Here is a 21,850-nt window from a genome sequence, read left to right on the forward strand (position 1 = left end):
ACTTGTGAGTACCTTGTATGGAATATGGAGCTGACTTGACATGTAGGCAGAGTAGGCTGCCAACTATGAAATGGGGTTGGGAAGGCCAAACAGTTGAATTGGTAACATTGGTTGGGTAGAGAGGGAAGAACAGGAAAGGACTGGAGCCATGGGGTGCTTCCGGGGAGGGCAGACCCAGAGCCTTGAGAGGCTGATGGGGAGAGAGCCAAGGGAGGAGCCGCAAAGGGAAGACGGGTTGAGTAGAGAACGGAAACCCAGGGGGGAAGAGATGCAGTGGAAACACAGGGACCATGGCAAGGACAAGATTAGGGACACATGAGGTTAGGAAGCCAAACTCTGCTTCACAGCCTTATGGGACTGATCACGCTGTCACAGCATAGTGTTTATTCAGTGAATGTTTCCCCTCTTGTGTATACAGACCAGTGTAGTCTGAGTTCTACCCAGGATTCTTTCTGTTCAAAAGGAAAAAAGCAGCATTGTGAGATAATGTATATTCATACCCAACAATTAATAGGATGTTGATTAGTGACAAAAGCCATTCCTGTCTCTTTTCTCAATCCCAACTAAGAAGCGACATTCCAGAAAGGAAGCAAAGCTGGTGTGGCTCAGGTGCGTTTTGTGGTCTCTTTAATCCATTTGACAAATTGGGAGACCTTCGTATAGATGCCGTACTTGCCTTGGAGAGCACATTGTTCTCCCCAGCTGATGATGCCAGTGAGGAAGCTGGTGCCCTCCACTTCCGTGGTATGGGGCCCCCCACTGTCTCCTTGGCAGGAATCTTTGCCACCCTGGTGAAAGCCAGCACAGAACATGTTGCTGTGGATGCTGACCTTGGTGGAGCGCAGGCATGTGACTCTGTCCACGAAGGGAACGTTCAGGAACTGGAGGACAGAAGCTGAGCGGCCCCTGTGGTAGATCTTGCCCCAGCCACTCACAGTGCCTTTGCCAAACTCGAGGAAGGTCTTGGTGTACTTCCTGTCTGCAATGCAGATTGGGGTCACGTACTGGGTCAGCTGCAAAGGCTCATCGAGCTCCAGAAGGGCGATATCATTGACGTACTTTTCTATGGAGCCATTGTAGGTGGGGTGAAGAATGGTTCGGATCACACGGCGAGTCTGCTCAGTGCCTTCTGGAGTTTCTGTGTCATGCTCACCTGGGAGAAGAAAACATGGCACCCTTTAGCATGCTTTCCTAGAGTCTTGAATCTTCCAAAAGATTCCCCACAATGACCCTACGAGGGAAGTGGGGCAAGTATTCTTAGTCTCCTTTTGCAGGTAAGGAAATTGAGGCTCAGAGAGAGCACATGACTTTTCCAAGGTCACCTAGATCATAAGGGGTCAGAGCCAAGGTCACATAACACAGAGGCTCAAAGACTTAAGGCTGGAAGGGACCTTAGGATCCATTTAGTCCCCCCCCACCCCATTTTATGGATGCAGAACTGGGATTTGAAGAGGTTGAGACTTTTCCAAGGTCATACCAGTAGTAAATGGCAGAGTCAGGATTTGAACCCAGGTCCTCTCTGACTTTAAACCAGTACTCGTTCCTTGGTACCACTCCAGCACTCCTCTATGACACCTTCTCTCTTAAAGAAAAGACTCTTCCTATCCCACCCTGTCTTCTAAAGAAAGAGATCTCATTGCTCATACAGAGTACCCAGTGCCGTGAACCTTGTTAAGGTCTCCAAGGATTCAAATCCTACACCAAATGATCCCACAGAAGAACACCAGGAGCCAGGCCACATGATCTCTAAAGGACCTTCCAGCCCTAGGGCTCTACAATTTCCCAGGTCTCCTCTGCTCCAACTCCATGTTTCCATCTTATTGGCAAGTGGTGGGAGGAGCGCACCCCATTTTTCAGGCCAAATGCTAATTTGAAGGTAGCACTTCCTTCTTATTAAGCTCTTGGAGCTCCCACGGAGGAACAGGCTCTCCATGGTCACCTCGTCCCTCTACAATGTCCTCAACATGAGGCCATTCAGCTTCTACTTGAATATATCAGTGATGGCAAGGTCGCTCCCTTTGGAAATAGCTTATTCAGCTTTGGGACAGCCGTATAATGCCACATGACGTGTTCTGTGAATTTCAACATCTCAATGGGGAATGGTCCAAAGCTCTATTTTGCTCACCTGCAACGACAGTAATTTCATCGTCAGGTAGAATGCAGTGGGCTGCAGTTACAATCCATTTCTCGTTGATGATGGCGCCACCACAGAACGCTTTAATATTTCCATTTAAAAGGACCTGTGGGAGGAAAAGCACCAGGGTTTTCTGATATGTCATTTGGAACTGAGGACAAGCTGCAAAGCAGGAACAAAATTCATTTTTTCATGGCTCCATTGAGAAGAAAAGGGGGAGTTCTCTAAGGCCTGTAGTGGGAATTTCCCATGTCAGGATCAGTCTATTTCTATCCCTGTTTCACAGAGAAAATGACAAAGGAGTTGGGGGGAAGGGTAGGGGGTAATGGACCGAATGCCAGCCAAGGTGAAACAGAAAGATTGACTTCCTTGATTGTTTGGGGCCTAGTGGGTCCTTATTCCTTAGGGAGTCTGAGTCTGTCAGTGCCTGAATTGTCCCATGGGGATAATAAGGTAGACACTGGGAGAAGTCACTTGAGATTCCTAGTCTAGCATCAAGCACGGTGGCCCAACAAGCCAGTGGCATCTTCTTCCCAGGAAGAAAAAGTTGGAAAGCTATATTCCTGTCTAGCAGGGCCCCTGGTGTCTCCTTTAACCTGGAATGCTATGAAATGAAGCAGGAGAGTCTTCAAAGCCTCTTCTTCAGACCTGAGGAATTCCAGGAGGCAATACACCTCTGGAGTTCCCCATGGGATGACGTGCCTGACTTCAGGCTTACTTAGGCCAAGTCAGGCTTATATTAAGAAGAAAGAGAGACAGTTCCCCGGTCTGGCCCAGAGTCAAGCGGAAAAGTGATCAAAAGCAGGGGCTTCTGAACATTTCTTCTAGTCTAGTGAAGTCTATGTCTAGCTTCTCAAGAATAATGTTCTAAAATGTATGAAATAAAATATATTGGCTTTCAAAGAAAACCAATTCTATTGAAGTCCGTTTATCAAAATGTTAAAAACAAACAAGCAAACCAAAAACCAAGGTTTCAGGCCCCATGTTTAGAATCCCTGATTTAAGGCTTGTGGGAGAGAAGAGCCCTGCTGTGGAACAAGTGAGCACGGCCAGCAGTTTATAACAACATTGGATTTCTTTGTGGTGAGTTCTCTTCACTTTCTGGATCAATTCCCCAAATTTCTTCTATTTCACAAATGCCTCCAAACCCTGATCCATCTGCTTAGGAGAGGATTGGGAAGTTCTGGCCACTAGAGGGCGCAATAAACATTTGTTTAAACACACACGCAGACACACACACACACACACACACACACACACACACACACACACACACACACGGGGATTGTTAAGGTTTTCCTTTTAACTAAAGCATATATGCTAAGGCAAAGATTTACAGGTAACTGAAAAAAATAGCTATGATCTTTTTGGATGTGGCTCAGCTAAAGAAGCAATGAGTATTTTCATGGAGAAGAGTGAGTCCTATTTTCCCTGAATCACTGTCTCCTATCTCTAACTACAGAAGCCTTGTCTTTCCTAGGGTATCAAAGGTAATCTGGGTAGGTGCACGTATCAGTGGGGTGTGCCTCATTCCCATCTCTTGTCCCAGTTCCTCCCAAATATCCCCACGGGAAGGTGGGGCTAAGGATGTTGTCCCCTTGGGAGTGGAAGGCTTGCTCAAGCTGTTTCCCTTATCCCCTGGGGTACCGAATCTGTCCCAGCTGCCCCCAATAACCTGTTTCTTTTGACTGATAGCTGACAGTCAACCCCAGACATCTGATACTATTCAGATCAGTTGTGAATGGCTCCCTTTGTCCAGCTAAAAGGGTAACAATTCCTCCTTTTCCTTTTCATCAGGAAAGACCTGGATGTTGTTTTCATTTGGAGCTAATATTGTTTTCACACCTTGGCCCATCCTAAGTTTCTCCCACATACCTCAAGGTAGTCCCCCTCAGAGGGTTAGTTAATAAGACAATGGCCCAGTGGTGGAAACCGAAAGATCAGAACTGGATTCTGAGCCAGGTGCTGGGGGTTAAAAGTCCAGCTGCGCTGCCTGGGAGCTGGAATATCTCAGGTAAGTCACAACCCCTCTCTTCTTTTATTCCCCATCTGTCAAATGAGGGGCTTGGTTTAGGGCACCATGAAAAGAGCGCCTGATTTAAAATCATGGACCTGGAGTCCAAATCCCAGCTTGGCTGTTTAATACCTGTGTGACCCTGGGCAAGTTCCTTCCCTTCCCTGGCCTTTGCTTTCCTCACCTGTAAAATGAGGGGCTTGGACCTGTTGACCCCCGAGGTCCTCCCAGCTGTAAATCTATGATAGCAGGAGGATGTGCAGTAGCTTATCTTGTATTGTTGGGGGAAGAATTCTGATGAGCCAGGCTTCAGGAGGACCCCGCAAGACACAGGAAAGGGCCGATCCCTGAGAAGGAATTTTGATTCATTTTTCCCTGAGCTAGGGAGACTGGGACACTCTAGTTCACATAGCTTCTTTGCATTTCTTTGCTCGAAACCCCAGTATGAAGATCCACACTAGCTTCTTTTTCTAATCTATACCATTGCATATCATTAGCATTTCAGGTATACCTCTCCTGACCCAGGCAATCCCTTTGTTCTTTAGAGAAACGCTTTTGGAAGGGTTCAATTTACTCTCTCTGTCTCTCTCTCTCTCTGTCTCTCCCTCCCCCCTCCCCCACTCCTTCCCTCTTGCCTCTTTCTCTCTCTCTTCCTCTCCATTTCCCTTTTCTTTCCCTCTCTTTCTCTCCAACAAGACTAAAATAGCTCAGCATGATAGGGGTGAAAGAAGCTTGTTTCACATCTCCAGGTACTCAACACCTATTCATGGGCTGTGGGTTATTTTCACGGGCTGCTGGGGGAAATGCCAATATCTCAGGCTGTGTTGTTCATTGTTCAGCTTGAACGATCACTGAAGGATATTTCATCAAACAGAAACAACTCTAAAAATAGGAACAAATATTCTGGTAAAAAAAAACCAGTGAAGGAGATGAAGAGTGGGGGGAGATTTGTGTGTACAGTATTTTCATTTCAAATAAAGATGACCCATTTTCATCTAAGATGGGGAGAACAATAACTCACATTTATGCAGTCCTTTATGGTTACAAAGCACTCTGCATATATGATCTCATCAATCCTTCCAGCCCCTGGTCGGGGCAGGAATCACAGAACCAGCACTTCTGAGTGAGGAGGAACCTCAGAGGCCGCACTGTCCAACCTCTTCATACGTGAACGAGAATCCTTTCTGAAACTTCCCTGCTAAGTGGCCAGGCTGACTCTGCCTGAAGACCTCTAGGGAAGGGGGAGTCCAGCATGTCCCAAAGCAAGCCATCCTGTTTTGAGACCACTCTTAATGTTAAGAAGTTTTTCCTTATATTGAGTGGAATTCTGCCTCTTTGCAGCATATACCCATTACTTCTAGTTCCGCCCCCCCCCAAGCCAAATAATATAAGACTACATAAGGTTATATATAAGTATATATATATATATATATATATATATATATATATATATATATATATATATATGTATAGTATAGTATAAGGCTCTTCCACAGGACAGCCCTTCGAATGCTTGAATACAGTCATCGTGTCCCCCCAAACCTTCTTTTCCAAGCTGAACAACCCAGTTCCTTTAAGTGATCCTCATCTGGTATAGGTTCTAGTCCCTTCCCCATGCTTGTCACTATCTTCTGGACACTCTCCCTTTTGTCAATGGGCTGCCCACAAGCGAACACATCCTTCCAGACATGGTCTGACCAGGGCAGAGGACAGCAGGACCATTGCCTCCCTCATTTTGGATGCTCCATCTCTGGCATTGTGCTGGGTGACCTCTAAAGTCTGTCCTGGCTCTAAGTCTGTGGTTTTATTTTTTCCTCAGCTTCACACAGGCTTAGCTTGTTGGGATGCCATGCCATACTATTGACTCCTCCTGAGCTTGGGAGCCAGCATGGTGCAGTGGGAAGAATATTGGGTTTCAAGTCAGAGGACTTGAGTTCAAATTCCACCTCTTTTGCTTACCACCTGCATGACCTTGCACAAATCACTTCTCTGAGACCTCGATTTCTTCATCTATAAAATGGCAGAGTTTAGCCTAGATGACCTCAAAGGTGCCTTTCATTTTTAAGTCTGTGATCTTAAATCTCCCATATCCTTTTCAACAGTATATCGTTAGACACATCCCCATCCTGTACTTGTGCCATTGACTTTTGGAGGAATGTATTGTGAATATATTATCTCCATTTGGAAGCTAAAGACATTTGGACTTAAAAAGGTGAAGTGAATTGCCCATTGTGAAGATGGGGAACCTGGTCCTCAGACTCCAAATTCACCATCTTTACCTTCATCCCAACAGTACCTCGCTCTTTCTGAGTTAAGAATTTTTGATAGGATTAAGGCCAGTCATATCCTTCCTATCCCCCCCTGAAAATAAAGATTTGAATATCTGCCAGAATCAATGGAAACCCTTTTGGGGGGGGGTCTCACATCTGTTATAGCTGTTTCTCCCGGTCTGGTTGAACCAATATGGAGCTCTCTTTTGATCACAAATCTGAAAAGGAGGTGCACAAGAAATGGAAGAAAAGGGCATATCACTATGGTCAAGTCAATACAAAAGAGAGGCCAGAACCTGTAAAAAGATGATGCCCCCAGGTAAGAGAGGAAAGGCCCAGAATGGACTGAAGACAATGATAATGGCTTTTTAAAAAGTCTATAAAGCATTTCACACACGTCACGTCATTAAATCATCACAACAACCCAGGGAGGTAGGTGCTGTTATCTGTATTTTACAGATGAAGAAGCTGAGCTGGAGAGGAGTTGAGTGACTTCCTCAGAGTCACATAGCTAGTAACTATCTGAGGCAGGATTCAAATTTGGGTCTTCCCTGACTCCAGGTGAAGCACTCTATACACCTGCCTCACATAATGGCATCTGACATTTTTTAAATGTTAAGAACAGGAAAATGATTGGATAGATAGTATCATGTTAACAGACCAAAAAATACCCACCCTGCCAAGAATTCACTATCTCTTGTTGGGTCAGACTTCTCCATCAAGGAGAATGTTCTTCCAACTGGAAATGAGAGAAGAGATATGCTTCAGAGGCACTGGAAGCTCAAGAGAAGGGAGGGGATAGTATGAGGACACCTAACTGCTTTCAAGTCTTAAGGAATAGACAAATGACAGTCCAGAGTATTGGAGTACTGGCAGATGTGATTGTAGAATGACTGCTGGTGATGGTGATAAAATCATGGACAATCAGACAGTGGCAGGACCATTGACATGGGCAAAGATCCCAATTTTTCAAGAGTGGGAAAGAGCTCTCGGCTTCACTTTTTTCATGACCTAACTTCTTGAAATAGTCATTTACATCTGATGCCTCATCTTTGTTCATGGCCTTCCAAAAATGTGCTGCTCCGAACACATCCCTTCAGATATGGTCTAACGAGGACGGAGGACGATGGCACCATCGTCTCTCTCACTCCAGATGCTCCATTTCTGGCATTGTGCTAGGAGACTTCTGAGGACCGAGACAGCTCTGAACCTCTATTACATATAGATTGTTTTTTAAGCACAAAGCACTTTGCAAACTTTATTAGTAAGGGCTCCTTCGACTAACTTCCCTCTGGGACTAAATGGTAGAAATGAATGGTAGATTGATTAATGAAAAAAGTAGAATTATAGAAAATCTTATACTGGGGATAAGGTAGTTTTTTCTCTGAGCATACAGTTCTAAAATTATGTGTTACTGAGTCAACAAGTATTTATTAAGCACCTGTTCTGTGACAGATACTGTGTTAGGCCCTGGAGATACAAATACAATGAATGAAACAGCCTCTATTTCATGAGGAGCCTAGCTGTGTCCTTGGGCAAGTCACTTCATCTGTATTTGCCTTAATCTGCCAGAGAGGGAAATGATAAACCAGTTCAAGAAAACCCCATGGACAGTCTGGTCCATGGGGTCACTAGAGTTGGACATGACTGGACAGCAACAACAAAATCCTTAAAAGAAATTTCCTGTTTAAATTATGAGTTGACAAATCAATAAACATGAACATCTCATGGGTAAACAAAAAGAGGATTGCCTACAAAGCTGTGAACCTCTGTTACATATGGTTTTTAAAAGTCTATCGGAAATTTCACACAGTGGTAACAGAACTGCCTTGCTGCTCTGTATCCCCAAGGAAATTCCTTCTGCTTGACAATTTGACTTCTTCATTCTTTGCATACAGCTCCCTCCAAGGTCACCAGCCTTCCCAATCCAGTGACCTTTCCCATCCTCATCCTCTTTGACTACTCTGTAGCATTTGACATGGGTGACCCCACCTTCCCTTTGGAGACATTCTCCTCTCTTGGCTTCAGAAACACTCCACTTGTCTGGTTCTGTACCTCTTTAACCGATCCTTTGTTCTGCTCCTGACTCCCTAAAAGGAACCTTTCCTGTGGGTCTGCCTTTAGCCCTTCTCTTCTCTCTCCATACTCTCCCTTGGCTGGTTCATTCACTCCCATGACTTGAACTACCACCTCTGTGCTAATGACTCCCAGGTCTGTACCTCTAGGCCTGACCTCTCTTTGGAGCGTTAGAAGCAACTTCAATTGCCTACATTCTGGACATCTCTCCATCCTGTGCCTGGAGTGCTGGAAAGGCTTTTGAAATGGGATTCTGAAGACATTACTGAGGAGCAGGGTCTAGCTGATAATGACAGAGATTCAGAAAAGGGAGAAAAGAAAGAAGAGCGGCATTGAATGTTTAAAAAATACATGGAAGAGGCCACTTGGCTTTTGGAGAAGGGTCTTTGTCAGGAAACTCTCCCAATTAGCTCTTTGAAAATTTTCTAATAAAAAAATTATTTCACATAGCTTAGATGACTAAAGAAATACATGGAAGAAAGCAGAAGGAAATTCCTCAGGGATACAGACAAGTGGGGCAATTTTGTTACTATTGTGTTTAATTCCTGATAAAAAGCTGGATGTAACAGGTTCACAGCTTTGTAGGCAATCTTCTTTTTTGTTATATATTGATAACATGTTCATATTTGTTGATTTGTCAATTCGTAATTTAAACAGGAAATTTCTTTTAAAGATTTTGTTGTTGCTGTCTAGTCATGTCCAACTCTTAGTAACCCTGTGGATCATAAGGTCCATGGGGTTTTCCTGGCAAGGTATTGGAGTAGTTTGTCATTTCCATCTCCAGTGGATTAAGGCAAACAGGGTGAAGTGACTTGCCCAGGGTCACATAGCTACTAAGTGTCTGAGGCCAGATTTGAACTCAGGATTTCCTGACCCCAGGCCCAGCACACTATCCACTGAGCCACCTGGCTGTCTAAAGAGAAGCAAATGCAACGAAGAGGAAAGGGAGGAGGGGCTGTCTAGAGTGATTGCTCACTCATTGACCCACTCAGATTTTGGAGGTGAGAGGTTATGGGTCGCAGAGGTCATGGAGAGTCAGGTCACGGATGAATACAGATGTATGTCATCCTCCTTTAAGAATCCCATCAGGAGTGCTCAAGCAGGGTAGAAGATGAAGCTGGACAGGAAAGCTGAGAATGACAGCCCAGGATTTTTAAGCTCTATGAGGGAAACAAAAAGAATCCTCGATTTAGTACTGGAAGGGAATTTTGAGATCATTTTCCAGATGAGGAAACTGAGGCCCCGAGGAGGAAATGATGTGACCAAAGTCACATTGGCAGTAAGTCACAGAGTCAGGATTGAACCCAGGTCTCCCAACTCCAAATTCAGAGCTTTTCCAGCTACACTTGATGCCTCATTAGAAAAAATATGGGGTGGCTACTCAGGGTCAATGAAAGGAAAATAAGACCTGATGGAGTCCCAGTAATTAGGGCAGCTTAATTCTTCTTCTACTTCAGTTCTCTCTGCCAAGAAGAATGGCATCTGGACTAAGAAGGACAGAACCAAAATGACTAGCTAAGAGGGAACAGATGCCCATTATAAGGAGACAGCTAGAGCTGCTCTTGGTGAAGTCAAGTCACCTGACCCTGAGAAATTGCATCCCAGGACATGGAAAGAAAAAATCAACTTCACAGGTATAGGAGTTAGTCTGAAAAATATTTAGAACAGGCATGAGGAACCTGTGGCCTCAAGGCCACACATGGCCCTCTAGGTCCTCAGGTGCAGCCTTTTGACTGAGTCCAACTTTTATGGAACAAATCCTTTTATTCAGGGGATTTGTTCTGTGAAGTTTGGATTCAGTCAAAGGGCTGTACTTGAGGACCTAGAGGGCCACATGTGGCCTTGAGGCCATAGGTTTTAGTGGACTGCAATCTCATTATGAGTCAATAGTGTGGTATTTATTGTTGTGAAGATCAAAGGAGATAACAGGTAAAGCACTTTGAAAACTTAAAGCACTATATACATGCTAGCTATCATCATCATCATCATTGTCGTCGTCATCATCGATCTTTATATGGCAGACAAAAATGCTGATGTGACCTCAGGCCACACCTCCCTCGTCCAGGTCTACGGATAAATAGACCACAGAATGGTACTCTGTCCTATTCAGACAACATCTGTAACACATTCACTTCTGATTGCCACATTTTAGGAAGGACATCGATGAGTTGTAATGCATTCAGAGGAGGACAACCAGGTTGGTGGAAGGCGCTGAATCCTTAAGGACTAGTTAAAGGCACTGGGGATATTTAGATTGGAGAAGAAAAGATTCAGGGGGAACACGATACCTGCCTTCAGGTATCTGAAGGGCCATGTAATGGAGGAGGGAACTAGAACAGTGGGTGGGAGCTGCAGAGAACAGATTTCACTTTGATGGCAGAGGTCCCTTCCTGACAATTTGAGGCATTCAAACCTGGAAGGGATGGCTTCGAGAGGTGATGGGTAGGCTCTCACTGGAGGGCTTCAGGCAAAGGCACCATGGACCTTGACTGGTCATGCTTCAGAGAGGATTCCTGTTAAGGTATGACTTGGCTTCAATGGCCTCAATGCCCCTTCTGGCTCTGTTCTGGGATGCTCTGATCTCTTATGAAAGTCTCATCCTTAGTATGTCTCAAGTTGACTTTAGTGTTTTCTCTTCCTGTCCTGCTCCACCTTCAGACTTCACTCTTGCTGCCTTGGCATTCACTTGGATGCCCACATTCAAGTCCTTACTGTTCTCCTTACTAGCTCAATGCTTCTATGAGCCTATTGCCCTCTGAACGAGCACTTAGGAAGCACTTGCTGTGTACCATACCCTGTCCTAAGTTCTGGGGACACACAAGCAAAAATGGAGCAACCCCTGAGCTTCCTAGGGGAAAATAATCTTTACATAGCTAAGTCAATACAAAATATATACAGGTGAAAGTAAACTATTTTTACTGGGGATGGAGCAAGTCCTAACAGCTGGGAAATCGAGGAAGCACAGTGCCTCACCAGTAACCACTTAATATCAGCCTCTTAGATGAAGATGCTGAAGGTGCCATTATTATATTTGCAGATGGCACAGAGTGGGGAGGGCTTCCCACTACATTGAATGACAGACTCAAGATTCCAGGGGATTTGCACAGATTGGCCTGAAGGGTCAAAGTTCCAAGATGAAATCCAATCGAGATCAATGTATAGCCCAGAACTTAGATTTGAAAAAAGAAAGAGAAAATCAGCAGCATGTCTAGGGTCAAAAAATGGCCCAGCTTACCAGAAGCCATTCCTAGGAAGAAAGATTTAGGGGTGTTAGCAGACTGCAGGCTCTGTGTGAGCCAACATTATGATGTGGTTGCCAAAAATGTTAATGAAATATTAGGCTGCATTAAGAGGGGAGCAGTTTCCAGACTGAGGGAGGTGATAGTCCCACTGTACTCTCATGTTTCTGGAGCCCATTGGAAGGATTGTGTTCAGCTCTGGGTGGGTGCCATCCAGGGACAACCAGTAGGTTCCTGGCTCAGCTTCTGACACTCTCTGGTCTCTCTACTTGTTCTCTCTCTCTCTCTCACTCTATCTCTCTCTCCTTCCTCTTTTTCTTCCTCCTTTCTTTTTCTGGGCCTTCTTCTTGGTCTTCGTTTCCTCTCAGTCTCTCTCTGTGCCTGTCTCTTTTTTCTATCTCTATTTGTCTCCATCTGTTTCCTTTTCTCTCTGTCTGTCTCTGCTTCTTTCTCTATGTTTTTCTCTTGGTCTCTCTCCACCTCCTCCCTCCACCTCCACATACTTTATTATTATCATTTATCGTTATTCTTTAAGATGTTCTGATCAGCCCTGGGTCTCATTGGCCTTTCGTAGCCCCAATCAGAGGAAAAGGAATTCAGGCCTACTCAAGTTTTGCTTTGAGATCCCACTTTGAACCTAATTATCATTTTTCTCAGTTTCTTAGCTCATGCTATGCGCGCACGCATGCACACACACACACACATACACACACACTCACACCCAGTGTGTGGGACATGCGGTGCTCCAAACATAACTGTGAGTGTCTCCTTTTCCTGACACCCACACTTGAAGCTTTGGGAAGAGATAGGAAGGGAGAAGAGAGAAAATGAGGAGAGAGAAAAGAAAAGATGAGAGGTGAAGGAAGGGATAATAACAAACTCCTTCCAAGAGTGTTTTAAGATGTGCCAAGCATGCTCTCACTAGAGCCCTGTGAGGTACAGTACAAATATTATTGCTTCAGCTTTACAGTTGAAGAAACTGAGGCTTCAAGAGGGGGAGGGGCTTGCCTAGTTTCACCTAAGTAGTGCCACAGTCGATACTGTCAGATTCTGGATTTGAACCCTGGTCCTCTCGGCTCCAGCTCTCTTTGCACTACATTCTGCTGTGCTTCTAGAAGCGGGCTAGATTTCCACCTCCTGCCCTCAAGTCTCCTTCCCTTTCTGCCTGGCAGCAGAGAGGGGGTGGGGTGCAGTGTTTGGGGGTGGCAGTGCTCTGGAAATTGCAATGTCTTGTCAAGTCTGTTGAGATTCCAGAACAAAGCTGTAAATGAGGGAAAACATGGTGGCCACGAGGAAGAAGAGCTGTACCCAGAAGAAAACCCTGCTTTGTGCAAACTCAAAGCTGACCTCTGGGCAGTGTTAGCTGTCTGTGCAAGGAGTGAACCTTGTGAAAGAAGCCTGTCTGCCCCTTGCAGGAAGGATAGGGTCTTGGCCAAGTGATCCACTACTTTCTCAAGGCATGAGAAAGCTATCCTTTGGTGGAAAAGTGTGAAAAATTAGCTCTAGCAAGGTCTGAGTCACCCTGGGGTCATCTTGGGGGCTCAGAAACACTGGGTTTTATTCCTAGTGAGCCAGCAATTAGGAGCTACATTTCCTGTGTTGTTTGGCCTACACACCAATGTAATATTTTCAAACTGAAGCTTAATAATCTTGCAGTGGGGCTGGTTGGCCTCTTTCCCCCCTTCCTTCTTTGCCATCCTTTCCTTCTTTTCTTTTCTTTCCTTCTTCCCTTCCTCCTTGGCTTTTTCCTGGTGATAAAAAAGTTAATGAAACCCAACAAGCCTCTCTTGAGCTCCTACTCTGTGCCAGGCTCTGTGCTATACACTAGGGATACAAAACCAAAATTGAAACAGTCCCTGACCTCAAGGAGCTTACATTCTACTGAGAGAAACAACACATACATGAAGAATTAGACTGGGATCTCCTTGAGGGCAAGGACTATTTTCTGCTTTTCTTTGTATCCCCAGTACTCATTACAGTGCCTGGTATATAGTAGGTGCTTAATAAATGCTTCTGACTGACTGAAGTAACAGCCTCATTAGAAAACTAACAGAGTAATGTTAGTAGAAAGAGGTGCCCTACTATAGCACCTTTGGAAAGACCTTTGAGGACCATCAAACATCTGCTACCGTAGGAAAGGGGATATTCTCTACTCTTCACTCTCTGTCAACCTCAGTATCCAATGAATGAGTTACTACAAGTTATCAATAGGTGCAGTTAATAGAATAGTGACTTGGAGTCAGGAAGACCTGAGTTCTGATACATTCTCAGATGCTTTTTAGCTGTGTGACCCTGGGCAAGTCCCTTAACTCCTCTGGGTCTCAGTTTCATTATTGGCAAAATAAGGAGGTTGGACTCAATGATGTCTGATGTCAATTCCCACTCTAAACCTTTCTTCTCTGATTTAGGCTAGAAGAATAGCATAAGCAAAAGCTAAGAGACAGTAAGATTTTCTTGGTTATAGCAAAGAGAGCAAACCAGGGTCTAATGGCATGTGAAGGCAGTTAGGAATGGGACCCCAACAACTGGAAAAACTGGAAGCCTTAGGGATCTGCCATTGGCTTCTCAGAGGAGAGTCCAAATGGACAATGGCTCTTGCTGCTGTAAACAGTAGGAATCTTTCTGTATTTTCCCCCTTTCCTTTGCTTACAGAGGCTTCCTCTACCTTCTTCAAGATGCTCTCATGTCTTTCTACCTCAACACTTAGAGTACCTGGCTCTTTACACAAAGGGGATATAGAATAGATGTTTGATGAACGGGTGAATCACTAGAGTCATGGAAGGTCTTTTGGAGAATGAAAGCACCCACCATAGTCAAAGGAGGTCATGGTAGCAAACATATCCCCACTTGCTAAGGATAATTTTGTCCAGATAGAAGGCTGTATGGTAAGATTGATAGAAGAATCCAGAGGAATAACCAATGAAGCCACAGAAAATGAGAAAAAGAGCAAATAGCAATCCCCCTCCATCCCACGTATAGCATGATATAATGAAAAGAACATTGTTTTGTAACCAGAAGCCCTGGGTTAGGAATCCTGGGTTGCTACACTGCATATATGAAATTGTGGCCAAATTATTTCCTCAAGCTGAGCCTCAATTTCTTCCTTTTGTCAAATGGAGATCCCCAAAATCCAAGTATCTGATAGCTGGAAGGGACGTCATCAGCTATGTAGGCCAACCCATTCATGAAGGAACCCCCTATAGAACATGCCACTCTTGGGCAGTTCTAATCATTAGGAAGTTTTTCTTGACGTGTAGCCCTGACTTGGCCTCTTTGCCAGTTTCCACCCATTGCTCATGGTTCTCCCCTCAGGGCTAAGCAAAAATAGCATCTACTTCCATTGGCTTCCAGAAGCATCAGCCTTTCAAAAACTTGACCATAGCTAGCATGCCTCCCTGCCACCACCACCCTCTCCCCCCTAGCCTTTTCTTTAGGCCAAACATATCTAGTTTCTTTGACTTATTCTCATATTTCATGAACTCAACCTAGTCGCCCTCTTCTGGATACTCTATCTTTTCAATGTCCTTCCTAAACCAAGAATCTACCAATCATCTCCTAAAGATAACCCTAAAAATAACAGTCCCAAGAATATCATAGGAGAAATCTGGAGCTCTAACGTCCAATAAAAATACTTCAGGCATCCCAAAAGAAGCAGTCTAAATAGCAAGGCCTTAGAGTCAGAATCACATGAGGCCTGGTAGCTTCTAACAAAAACAGGTAAACTGAGATCTCACAATGCAGTATTCCAAAAGGCAAAAGAGATAGACTTACATAGGCTAAGAGGGAGAATGATACGAAGGAAGTCACAAGTAAAACAAATCTGTGATTCTGAAGAGAGTATTAAAAGGAGGAAAACAAGAAAGGAAAAGAATTAGAATCCTAGGGAGGTACCCTAGATTGCCTCTTAGAAATTGGGGAATGGCTGAACAAATTGTGGTGTATGAATGTGATGAAATATTAATGTACCATAAGCAACGACAAAAGAAATAAATAAATTCAGAGAATCCTGAACTGAGTAGAACAAATCATCGTGGGATAACAACGGCATAAAGAAAAAAGACCTGGAAAGACTTAAGATCTCTGCTCTCCAGAGGATCTATGATGAAGCATGGTACCCACCTCCTGAAAGCCATCAACACCCAAAAGAAGGAATCTCTAATCTGTACATTGGTGGGGAAAATGTTTTGAAACAAGGAAACCTTCTCTAGCATCCCTCAAATTGCCATCTCTTTATAAAGCTGATCTGGTGTCCCCTAGGGCATCTTGGGTTAGGCCAAAGAGCTCTGTGTACAGTACCTGCCAAGGGATCTGCCCCTTCCTGGCATCTTCCCCACCAACAACGCGAGTCACTTCTTTATGGAGGGGAACGATTTGTGTGACTTCATCTGGAACCTGTTGCTCCTCGGTAGAGTTTGCATTGTCCATGTCGGTATCGGAGAAGACGGTTTCAGCACGGGTGATTTTCTTATGCAGGAGAGGAACTGAAACTCTTCCACAAGGAAAGGGTACTAGAAGAGGAAGAGAGTGTCACTTTTGTGGTGTTTGTCTCTGGAAAACAGAAAGCAAATACTGACAAAGTCCTGCTTGGCCCTCCAGGCACAGGGCAGCCTCATCAGCAGATATGAGCCAATGGGCAGATTTTTAATTTTAGCTAGCAGTTATAGAATGTTTTAAAATTTGCCAGATGATTTATGAATATCATGTCCTTTTATTCTCTCAACAACCCTGGGAGGTAGATGCTCTTATTACACCCATTTTACAGATGGGGAAATCGAGGTGAAGAGAGGTTAAATGACTTGCCCAAGGTCACCTAGTTACTAAGTATCTGAGTTCCCTTGAACTTGGGTCTTCTTAACTCCATACCTGGGGCTCTACCGATGTGCTACCTAACTAGATGGGAAATCCAGTCAAACAGTTGGCTTAAATGTCTTCACAAAACACCTTGAAGTTTCTCAGAACCTTGACAGTTGAAGAGCTGTTCCGAGTAGCCCCCTTGCTGAGGCAGGGAAGGAATGTGTCCTCTGGCTTTGACTGTGTCATTATAACCCTGAGCATGCCCTCTGTCCCCTTGCCCCCCAGGTGAGTCAATGTCTCACCTCCCAAACAGATGCCAGTGGCCCAGCAAAGGAAGCTGATAATGGCGCCTTAACCAAAGGTCGGGTGAGCCAAAGGTGTATTTTCACAGTTACTGAGTGAAGGCCTGGAAGCACCTCCTTCACTAGCAATCATGATTCAATTCAACGTCATCAAATCCGGGGTGTAGAGCAAGAAGGGGCTTTATTTTACAGATGAGGAAATAGAGACCTGGGGGAAGTTGCACAGATAATGACCATCAGAAGTAGGATTTGAACCCAGGTCCTCTGACTCTTGAGCCTATGCCCTTTTTGCTATACTGATTCAATTTAATAAGGATTTGTTAAATACCTGAACTCAGATGAACTCAGATACTTAGGTATGTGTCAGGCACTGTTCCAGGAACAGGCAAAATGAAATCTGTTTTCGCAGAGTATGTGTTTTATTGGGGGCAAAACATCATGTCCACAGCTGAGTAAATTCAAAGTGCAGGGAAAGGGACTGGGCCCGAGATTTTGTTCCTATAGGGAACTCCCAGGTGAGGAAACTCATTTTACCAATGCCATTGGGCACCTTCTCTATGGCATGGACTTTCAGGGAGTTGATGAGGGCAGTGAGAGATGAAGTGCCAGGTTTAGGGTCACACAGCCACAATATGTCAGAAGTGATACTGGAATTCAGGTCTTCCTGGTTTTGAGGCCAATTCTCTTTCTCTACCTCTGCTTCTGAACACTGCCCCTTGTTAATACGACATATCTAGAAATTAGTATAAAGTAATTTCAAAGGCATCAACAACTAGGGAGAATCTAGTCTAGGCCTTCTGTAGGAAGCGGCACCTGAGGTCAGCCTTGGTGGAAGCTTGGGAGACAGGGTCTTCTAGTCATGAGGGACAGCCTGTTCAAAGGTGTGACGGAAGGCGATGGGATATTCTATATGGCCTATATCAGATAGGCCAGTGTGGTAGAAGTGGAAAGTTTGCGGGCTAGAGTAATAGGCAGCAGGCAGTCTTGAAAGGTCAGTTGAGGTCAGGCTGGAAAGGGATGGAATTAAGTCCCAACTACAGGAGTTTTGATTTTCTCTTAGAGGCAGTAGCTGGAAATGCCATGGCCAGAGGTGTGCTTTAGGACACTCAGGGGGCTTTTCTTACATAAATCAAATGAATAATATTGTAAAGTGTCAGCTCATTTCCTGGCACATAGTAGGTGCTTACTAAATGTTTATTCTCTTCCCCCAACCCCAAGTGGAATGAAGAGTCAATTAAGACTTAGAAGACATAGTTGGCTTCCAGGTATAGCTCTTTAACTTGCTTTTTTGTTGCCTGTGCAAGTGGCTTTCCCTTTCTGAGCCTCTTTCTCTGTCAAATCAATGGGTAGGATTCAATGATATCTAAGGATTCTGTAGGATTCTGCTCTATATGATGTCAGTAGATAAGCCTTTTCCTCTACCTCCCATTCCAATAGCTATCAAACTGACTGGGATATAATTGGGCCAACTAGTTGTCCCACAATTAACTGGCCAGTTTGTCCAAACCAGAACATCAGAGCTGGCAGGGACCTTAGAGATCTGAGACTTGTTCTCAGTTACATGGTGATTTAGTGACAGAGGCAAGGCAGAGTCCATGTCTGCTGCCTACTACCTATGTGACATGGAAAAAGTAACCTTACCCCTCTGGGCCTTGCTTTGCTCAGATCTAAAATGAGGGGGCTTTGAAATATATAAGGCAGTGGAGCAAATGCTAAATGTGAGTCTGAGAGCCTGTGTGACCTTGGACAAATAAACTAATCTCCTTGTGCCTCAGTTTCCTTTTCTGTAAAATGAAATTCATGGCTGATGATCTTAGGAGTCTGGGTCCTTTCTAGTGTGATATCACTAAGCGATATCTAGTGTGATGTTGCCTCCCACTCCCCCCAGATTAGCGATGCTCTTTCTCCTCTCTCTCAGGACCTCCCATCAGAACCAAACACAAAAGCCTTGGCGGTCCTTTTCTCAGGGCTGTCTCTGTCCCCAAGCCTCATCGAAAATCCAGAAGCCGTCCTCCATCTCACTGACCAACCGCTAAAGTGGAAATCTGCAGCCAGACTCAGTGGCCTCCAAATTCATCTCTGTCTCTTCCCAGGTGCCTGGATGCAAAATGTCCCATTTTGCCTCTACCTCTGCATCTTGTAACCGACATCTCTATAGCAACCAGCTGCAGCGAGGTAACAGCATGTGCTCGGCAAAACAGGAAATTAGGTTACAAAGGCTTCTGTATAAATATTAATCATTCGTAATGGCTAGGGAGAGGGCTAGAACGCCAGTGAATGACAGCTAAGCTTATTTCTTGTTTAGGCTGTTCTGCTGCTCCTCCAAAGCAAGTCAGGCTTAACAATAACTTGTTTAAAAGTTGGGAGTTGGTCTCAGTTAGTCTTTCCTCGCTTATGACACTTAAGACTTTCTCCGCTGCAGTGTTCCTGCCCAGGTGGGCAATGGGTTTGCCAAGTCTTAAGCCATTAATCTATAGGGGACTTGTTTTCTCTTCCCAAGGTTACCTGAGTTTTAGAGAGCAGATTTAGAGCCTACCAAAGGGGCCAGGATGGTAGGGCCAAGGGTCCATGCAGGGAGGCATTCTAGACCAAAGGAGCCCTGACATGGGCATGACATCTAGAAACATTGGGACTGTGAGAGAGAATTTTTCCCTGCTGTTTTCTGGGAGCAGTAAGAGCACTGGATTTGGAGCTGGGAACAATCTGGTTTAGCTTAGTGACCATGAGTGAGTCACTTTACCTCTGCTAGCCTCAGTTTCTTCATCTGTAAAATGGATGTAATAACACCTACCTCCCAGGGTTGTCACAAGGCTCTAATGGAAAAATATGTACAAAGCACATTGCAAACTTTAAAGGACAATCTAAATACAAGTTGTTATTAACATTATTATTATCTCTTTTTAAAAATGTGTTTTAAATAGAAACTTTCCTAGGACAAATTACATACAGTCCTGCTAGTTTTAATATTCATTGTTCGATGAGTTTTTTCAATGATCTATGAAATGACTTCTTCACGATTTGTTATTTGTGCCGACATGACTGGCCAGCACTGGTGTCAGTGAGCAACAAACAGTTGTGGCTGGCTATTGATTCCCAGCTCAGCTAATACAGTGAGAGAAGACATGGGTACCCTGGGAGATGTTGGCTCCTCCCTCTTGGGCAGCTTGGGTCATGTCAAAGTTCTGCTTCCTCTGGGGAAGCCTTCCCTGAACCACTCAGTTGTTAATATTCACCCCTCCCTAATAGATCTGGTTTTCACTTATCTGTGTATACCTTGTTTTCCCCTAGTAGACTGTAAGCCCTTTGAGGGTTCAAGCAGCTGGATTTTTGTGTTCATGTCCCCAGCTCCTAGCTCCTAGGAGTCTCTTTTGTACTTAACTAGAATTAAGTTTGAGGGAGTGGCTTAAGGCCACGCCAGGTGAGGTGACTTGCCCAGGGTCTCATAGCTAGTAAGCATCAGAGGTGGGATTTGAGCTCAGGTCTTCCTGACATCTAACCCTAGATCCATCATATCCTACCACCTTTATACCTTGCACATATATAATGAAGTCTTAATATTTCTCAAATTGAATTAAATTTACCTCCCACTGAGGCCACTAGATATCAAAGGAGAGAGAGCTAAGTTTGAAGGCAGGAGAGATATGGGTTCAAATCCTACCTCAGATACTTACTAGCTAGGTGACTTTGGACTGGTCACTTAACCTCTCTCCAACTGTTTCCCGATCTATAAAACCTGAAGGCCTCTAAAGATCTTCTAGCTCTAAATGTGTGGTTCTATGATCTATGATCCCATGATTCAACATAGAAAGGTCTACGGGGTTGCAAAGTCAAGGGCTGCTTATCCAGAAATGCTGAAGGAATAGCGGCCAGCAGTCCTCAGACTGCTGCTGCTCAGGCTCTGTGTCTCTCTAAACCTATTTTTAGAGGAGAGGGGAAGAGAATGTCTCCCCGGGGGCCAAATGTCCCCAGCAGCCACAATGGGGTTAAGACTCAGCTCTTGCAGATGCCGTTGTTTTAAAGACCATTCACTTAAGTTGCTGCAGGGACACTCCTGGTTATTGGTAGTGTCTTCAATTTCCTCTGCTGAGATTCGCCTCGATGCTGAGATAGGCAGCCCACAAAGCTCAAAATGTGATATACCAGAATAATAAGATTCTGCCTTTGAGACATCAGAAACACCCTTCTGCCATACAAAATAGGCACAAAGGAGCTACTTCTCACTGGCAACTCCTGGGTTCTTCGCTCAGTTGATCACCAAGCACTTATTAAGTACCTACTGTGTGCCAGACTCTATACTAGGTGCTGAGGAGACAAAGACAAAACAGTCCCTATCTTCAAGAAGCTTATTGTAGGGGTGCAGGGCTGGTGTTGGGGGCAACAAATCAACTTACACAATAATATGTAAATATATTTATAACATCACATATAAAATAAATATAAAGTAAATATAAGGCAGGTTTCTGTGGAGGACATTAGAACCTGGAGATAGTAGGACAGGCTTCAGGTAGGAGGTGGCACTTCCACTAAGTTTTGAATAAAACTAAGGATTCTGAGAGACAGAGGTGAAGAAGGACTGTATTCCAGGCACAAAGGGATAGCCTGGACAAAAACATGGAGGTGGGATACTATGTGTAAGGAATAGCCAGAAGGTCAGTTTGGCTGGATTGTAGATTGTGGGAAGGGAAATAACGTATAATGAGGTTAAAAGGTAGGTTGGCACCAGGTTGTGAAGGCTGTTTCTCTCTGGTGCCAAAGTATTACTGTCACTGACGTGAGGGGCTGACTTTTTGAGGCATATGCCACCATATTTCCGTGCATGACAACAGAATGGCTCTTGGACCTTTCTGAACACACAAGTCGCCCAATCAACATAGCCCTTCTCTGAGGTGGCATGACAAACAGTAGCCTAGAAATGTTGGCCCAGGGAATTGATTCTCGGCTGCCCAGATGCATGGCATTGATCAACCTGACCAAAGGGTATAGCTGCGAGAGTGATGTAGGGCATGCCAAGCTTGTTGGAA

General features: G+C 44.6%; 1 protein-coding gene across 1 annotated transcript; it reads right to left on the minus strand.

Moving 5' to 3' along the window:
* Window positions 1–349: 349 nt before the first annotated feature.
* Window positions 350–16,241, minus strand: F9 (coagulation factor IX; the record flags this gene model as incomplete). The annotated part of the gene is given in 3 exon segments (XM_036740307.1): window positions 350–1,153; window positions 2,126–2,240; window positions 16,030–16,241. Coding segments are annotated over 3 exon segments (875 nt in total), but the record flags the coding sequence as incomplete, so codon positions are not given.
* Window positions 16,242–21,850: the final 5,609 nt, after the last annotated feature.

This window comes from Trichosurus vulpecula, chromosome X (assembly GCF_011100635.1).
Source record: "Trichosurus vulpecula isolate mTriVul1 chromosome X, mTriVul1.pri, whole genome shotgun sequence".
In the NCBI taxonomy this organism is placed as follows: Eukaryota; Metazoa; Chordata; class Mammalia; order Diprotodontia; family Phalangeridae; genus Trichosurus; species Trichosurus vulpecula.